The sequence below is a fragment of the Aquarana catesbeiana genome, linkage group LG04 (genome assembly GCF_042186555.1).
Source record: "Aquarana catesbeiana isolate 2022-GZ linkage group LG04, ASM4218655v1, whole genome shotgun sequence".
Classification (NCBI taxonomy): domain Eukaryota; kingdom Metazoa; phylum Chordata; class Amphibia; order Anura; family Ranidae; genus Aquarana; species Aquarana catesbeiana.
The window spans coordinates 656,133,518-656,140,612 of NC_133327.1; the positions used below are offsets into that span (position 1 = coordinate 656,133,518).

The 7,095-nt window shown below is 42.0% G+C and overlaps 1 protein-coding gene across 2 annotated transcripts in view; it reads left to right on the plus strand.

Moving 5' to 3' along the window:
* PRKCE (protein kinase C epsilon) overlaps nt 1–7,095 on the plus strand; it is a 523,002-nt gene that overhangs the window by 425,683 nt on the left and 90,224 nt on the right. For both annotated transcript variants that reach the window (XM_073628484.1, XM_073628485.1), the window contains exon 11: nt 3,969–4,123. In XM_073628484.1, the coding sequence (XP_073484585.1) occupies nt 3,969–4,123 (155 nt within the window). The remainder of the gene's footprint in view (nt 1–3,968; nt 4,124–7,095) is intronic.

Here is a 7,095-nt window from a genome sequence, read left to right on the forward strand (position 1 = left end):
GCACCGCAAGGTAGTGGACCCTACGGCTGACTGCTGCGGATGGGAGTCCGGGTATAAGGAAGGCAGGGCCGCTGGAACACCAGCAAGGACCCCACCGGGGTTAGAGCGTAAGATTCTCTGGGGCGCGGAGTCTAAGAGCCAGCAGGTGTTCACCAGAGCCTCTAGTGTTGAGGATGGACTGGGCTGCAACTGGCTCCAGGTCACGACCCCCAGAGTCCCCCAGCTCACACACACAGTAGGCAACAGGAGTATAGGGAGAAGGTAAGCTGACAGAGAAAGATTACTGCATGACCATGACAACCCCTTTGTCAGGCATGTAAAAGCCTTTGTTTTTGCTGCGTTTTTGCGAGGTTTTGCGGTTTGTTTTTAAACATTTTTATTTTTAGACTGTATACAGTCTAAAAAAAAGAAGCCAAAAACGCAAAACGCCGCAAAAACACTGTAAAAACGCTGCAAAAACGCTGTACTTGCGTTTTTGATGCTGTTCCATTGAATTCTATTACATGCAAAACGCTGCATTTTGCATGAAAAAAAGTCCCCGACCCTTTCCAAAAACGCAGAGGTACAAAAAATGCATTGATGTGAACATGTTCCGTAGGAACCCATGTTAAAAAATTCCCATGCATTTCTGCAAAATGCATCAAAAACGCGTTAGTATGAATGGAGCCTTAAGGTACAATCCACCTGTGATGTGATCACCTTGAATAAAGGTTTGGACGTTGGTTAGGAGATCCATGGTATGCTGGCAATATGTACATTCATTTGTGATGTTACCAGTTTCCAGCTGGCAGTTGCCGCAGAACCTACCTATCTTTTAGCCTATTCCAGGAACATGTGTGATGGGTATATTGCTTGTTATTTTTTACTGAGAGGTTAGTTAGATTATTCACTGGTTTAAAAGCTGTTGGGAAAAAAAAAAATCTATAGGCAATGTGTACTGTTTGGTTCGCCGCTTTCCATTGTTTCCTATGGCTTCTTGATAGTGGTCCAGCCACGGAAAAAACTATAAAAACATTGTTTTGGATCCCTCACTTTATCTGACGCAACTTGATTGAGACTCACGAGGCTCATGTTTTTGTTTTTTTTGTGTCTGCTTTTAATAATTATTAAGCAATGCATAGGAAAATATTCATATCAACAGTATAATTGTTTTGGTCCATGTAAAGCAATCTATTATGAAACACAGTGTGCTATAAACAGAAAGGCATTATAATTATTTATTAACTGTCCCATATTTAGAGAATAATTTATACGTTTGTTACATGACATGACACGGGATCTGGGTGCCCTTGGAGGTACATCTCATCTTTCCTCTAAAATGAAAAAGTGAACTAACTAAAAAATATCCTGGCCACCCCTCCCAGACCCCGCTCATTATAGTGGCCGTGATGCCCCATCCTGCTGGTCTATCGGTCTATACTTTGTACACTGCAATACATAGCCCCAGGATGACTATCCATCATAATGCTTACAATGCCAAGTGCTCACTGATCAGTGCAGCCACGTGGTTGCGTTGACCAATGGGAAAAATGTCTTACTTCTGGGACACCTTCCCAGAAGAAGAAACCTCAGATGTGCTTCCCGTTTGGTCAGCAAAGTCGCATGGTTGCACTGACCAATGATCACTTGCCACTGCAAGCATTATGATGGATAGTCATTCTGGGGCTATGTATTGCGATGTATGGAAGCAGCAGCATGGGGCATCACAGCCGCTATGTGCAGCAAGGTCTAGAGGGGTGGCCAGGATATTTGGTGTTAATACACCTTTTCATTTTTCGTGAAAAGGTGAACTTTTTAACCTAGTCATACTCCAGTAGACTTTTGTTCAAAAGCTTTCATTTTCAGAACATTTGTTTGCTTTCTAAGTGTTAAATGGGGACAAATTGAAAATTATTTTTGACCATAGTGAGCCAAAAAAAATCAAAGGGATGGACATTTTTTTTTTTTTTTTGTTTCAATGTTTTTATTAAAGTTTTCCAGTTCACAGGAAGAAAAACAGAGAACCAATTACATGCGTACAGAAATGACAAATTACAAGTACAAACAAGATAATGACACCATTAGCGGTATCCATCTAAACATAACAATGCTTATAATTGAAGAACCATTAGGGTTCAACTCAAAGAGGAATAAGGTGATGCACATGAGGGACTCTGTTGATGGACTTGTAGAGAAACTGGCATACTCCATGGCACCCAAACACCCCTATTGGGAGCAAACTGTGAGTGGGTGGGGGCACTTACAGCCGACACTTGTCTTTCCATCTTACCGGTTCTCTGAGAAGTATATTCGAGTCACACTATGTCTCAGGTAACAAACATATATCAGACTCCAAGTCAGGGATGGACTTTAAGGGATAATTCCCTAACACTATATTAAGTTATAGTAATGTGCATTTTGTCTGGTGTAGCTCTAGGCCCCAGTGGGGAGCCTTAGTCTCTGTTATGGGGAGGGAAAGGCATGGGGAGGGCGGGGTGAAGAGGAATAGACATTTTTTTTTTTGATCGGAATGAACAAAATTCTAGCACTGAATGTGGTTTCCAACCAAGAAAAATAACTATTGTAAATAAAGCACATGCTTGGAAAACTTTAATTTAGAAGTAGAGCTTTCGTTATGTATATTTATTAGTTCCTTTAAACTCCTGTGTATGTTATAAAATATTTAAAAGCTCAATACTGGTTAGAAAATTTCGGCATTTGGTTAGAATTTGGCATGGCGTTCCAATTAAATATATGAAACTTATTGAATTTATGATGGTACCATCAAATGATTTTGCCGAATTCTCTTACAAAGGTTCAAACGGAATTCTACTGATAGATGGCTAGCTTGACCCAAGTTATGTTTGTGCTCCATATGGCTGAACTCTGAAATCTGTGGGCATCTCAATTTGTGTTTCAGAGTTGCTACATTTTATAAGTTTGGACAGAGCTTACTTTTCTGCATTCTCCTTTCCCTCCCTTCCTTAAGAGTTCTGGATGCATCAGGGCTGGAGAATTGGGAGGTCGCTGACATGACACATCGCGTGGCCAACAGACCAGGAACTTGGGGCTATCTTATTGGTTTGGCACTAAGGCATGCCAAGTTGAAGTCATCCACAAAATTGGCAAGGTTCCTTCAGAAATGAAGTCACCTCACAGGTGACACACCACCCTCCATCTATAATATATGCATTTATCATTTTATGGGCACATTTTTTTTAAAAGGTTTTTGTTACATTACGCAAAATAAAAATTAAAGCCATCATGGTAAACATCAGCTTCCAGTTTCTGGTCTCAGCTCTTTGTGAAGATGAATGCACCAAAAGTCCAAAATAAAGACTTTCTCCACATAAAATTAAAATAGGGTCTCGGACACCAAGTCCTACAATGGAGGGCGGATGGTTGTTCATGTGCACCACATACTTAAGTCCAGGTTTTTATGCTCCGGTAGACCAATCAGGAGCCAGCCAGCATGGTGAAGTGAGAAACTAGCAGCTTTTCATGTATTCTATACAGATCTGTGTGCTTTGCCTTCTGTTATGATAGTTTGCCTTAGAAGAAAAATACTGAGATTATTTTATAGAAACTAGAGTGAAAAAAGTGAATCCATAGACCCCTTTGAACGTGTTCTAGTGTTCATAAATTCATGCTTTAAAAGGACCCTGTCAGTACAAAGCTCTGAGAGCCACCATTGCTGGCTTTTGGAAGTACCTAGCTCCAGGCCAGTCATGGCTAGCTTTCCTTCCTGTATGGGGAATCACTGACCAATTACAGTACAGCTCCTGTTTTGTATGATCCTCTTAAAATTCTCTTTTACCTAAACTACACCTTTGACCTAAACCAGCATGCATAGGTATTCGGCATTCAGCTTCTTAGAATGTACTGTACATAGTCAAGGCACATGTGGCTACCATTAATAAATAGCCTTGAATCTATGATTCCACAAACACTGTATTTTTAAACTTACATCTGAATTCTCTTTGTTTTAGGACCGTCTATTTTTTGTCATGGAGTACGTAAATGGAGGAGACTTGATGTTCCAAATACAGCGATCACGTAAATTTGATGAGCCACGATCACGGTTTTACGCTGCCGAAGTAACCTCCGCTCTCATGTTTTTACATCAACATGGTGTTATATACAGGTATTAGGAATGCAACTGTATGCTTCATTTCTTTATAGCAGGGGTCTCCAAACTCCGGCCTGCGGGCTAGATGTGGCCCTTTGCTTGCCTTTTCCTTCCACTGATAAAAGGCATTATTCCTTCCATGAATACCAAAGACAGGGCACTATTCTTCCCACTGACACCAACAATAGGAAACTAATTTTCCCACTGACACCAATGATGGGGCACTATTCCTCCCACTGACACCAATGACATAATTTTTTTACTCTCATTGACCACTAAACCTTTGGCATTGTTTACTCCCACTGATGCCAGAGCATTTTCTACTCCCACTGGTCACATTCCGCTCCCCCCGGTTTGAACGGCAGTAAAATGGCCCTTTATTTCAAAAGTTTGGAGACCCCTGTTTTATAGGAATACTGTCCTAGTTAGTATATTCTAGGTTTTCTATATTATATGCTTAATGGCAAAGGGTTAAAAAGAAGACTTTATAATAGGTTTTATTAACTTGTTTCTAAGGTTTACTTACACCAGGTGCAGTGGGACTGCGTGGGGTAGCCTTGCCCAGCACAAGTCAAAATGCCCTGCTTCTTCTTGGATTGGAAAACTAGCCACCTGTTGTTGATGGTACCCTCAGCCATAATTTGTCATAATTCTGGCCAAAGGGCCCACTTTTAACATACCCGGCCGTAAACCTTAATATTTAAGGATTAAGAAATGTTCACACACAAAATGCATTTTCCGCACTTTAATGTAACTTTAGAAAGATTTCTGTGATATCTGACCTCACATATGATTTTACCAGCAGAATTCTTTGGCGCAGAATTTCATACATGGGAATAGACATTCTGTAGTTTGTCGTTTTTGCGCATAGCATAAGCCCATATATTTTAGGCCATCTTCTCTTTGCACCTCTTGTCCTTGGGAGCACCACAGATTTGGGACCACTTACCTATGTATACTAAGTCGGCAGCATTTATCTTTCATCACCAAGTAGGTTCGTGGTGCTCTCATTGGTATACCAGTCTCTTCCTAGTGTCCCTTTCCATAGCTTTGCCCAGCCAGTCACACTCCCAGATGGCACACTAATTCCCAGGCTTCAATATTACTCATATCAGAAGACTCGCCTGACCTCCAAAGTTTTATGCACCCCACTGCAGGACCTGCAGAAGGTCTGGGGATACAGGGCGACTACAGCGGTTCCTACTGTGTTCTGTACCACTTCCACTGGGACTTCAACCCTGCAAAGGACACTTTAGATTGATACGGGACCGCATGTTTGCAGCTCTGGGGTGTTTTGTACGGCTACCCAAGGCCCCTTCCACATCTGGCATTTGCAGTATATGGGCATGAACTACACTTATGACATCATAAAGGAATGACTCCCCTAAAAGGGGACCTTACATCCAATTACAACTTTACTTTTACGCTACTATAGTGGGACCAGAGCCACCTAGTGGCAGGCAAGATAACTGCACCTGTTAAGCTGGCAGCATGAGATTTCTCAATCCATGCAGTTTAGCTTGGGTTGGGGGAGCTATTGATTTTGTCTTGTTCATAAGGCAGAGCGAGAAATATATTTTTATGTGCTTAAGGCTTTACACTTCCAACAACTGTTTATTTTTGGCCAAACAAGGCTAAGTGCTTTTGAGGGAGGTGGGAGAAGAGCACTCGAGAGGGTGGCATGTCTTAGACTGAGAGTTTGACCTTCAGTATCACAACAGACACTTAACAGAGAGTCAGGCTAACTCTTCCTGTGAAAAGGAAAAGGGCGGTTTTAGAAAATGTTGTAGCCTCAAACACACTGAGCTGATCTTCAGTTGTTTTTCTCAAGTGCAAGTGGTTCTGGAATTTGCTTTAGCAGGTTCTTAAAGTGTATGAAAATCCAAATAATCTTCTTTTTGCTTCCTTTTGGTCTGCTATATACTGTGTACCATTGAAAATGTTATATTACATTTGTTTGATGAGTGCAAAAAATACCTGTTGATACTGTCAGAATTCCCGAGCTGTCCTGTGCTGGCTCAAGGGGTTAACCCTCCCAATTCTTATCTTGATCTACAGAACAACTAGTCTCTATGCGTTGGCTCTGAGAACATTGGGAAGGATTCAGTAGTTCAGCAAAAATCAGTGGGCAGGGTTAACATGATTCAGTTCACAAAAATGATGTGTTGTCGGCTCACCACAAGAAATTAGGAGTGAAGTGCACAGTGATGGTGGAGTGGTGGCACATCAACAAGTATTTTTATGGGGGAATCTAGGACGGAAAAGGACCATTTGGCATGCAATGCCAAGCTGCTGCTAACAAAGCAAACAGAATATTGACATGCTTTAAAAGGGGGATCAACTCCAGAGATTAAACAATAATTCTCCCACTCTACAAGACTCTGGTCTGGCCTCACCTGGAGTATGCTGTCCAGTTCTGGGCACCAGTCCTCAGGAAGGATGTACTGGAAATGGAGCGAGTACAAAGAAGGGCAACAAAGCTAATAAAGGGTCTGGAGGATATTAGTTATGAGGAAAGGCTGCGAGCACTGAACTTATTCTCTCTGGAGAAGAGACGCTTGAGAGGGGATATGATTTCAATATACAAATACCGTACTGGTGACCCCACAATAGGGATAAAACTTCTTTGCGGAAGGGAGTTTAAAGCAACCCCCCAACTGACCTATGTAGCTGCAGTCCTTGTGGAGCAGTTCATCAAAAACCCTGAAGACTTCTCATACCTATTCCTTCTCCCACTCCCAGCTGAGCGGCTTAGCTCCCCCTGTTACCTTCTCCCCGCAGTGACTCAACATCCTTCCAATGATTAAAGCAGACCTTCACCCTCCTCGAGTACTTTATATACTTTTGCTTCCTTACCCCCCCCCCCCCATAAATTTTTTATTAGCAAGTGCCAGCCTCCCACTTCTTGGTTTTTCACCTATTCTCACCTCATTCCCAGTTTTTCAGGAAGCTTTGGAACAATGTGCATAACACCGCGCATGCGCTGG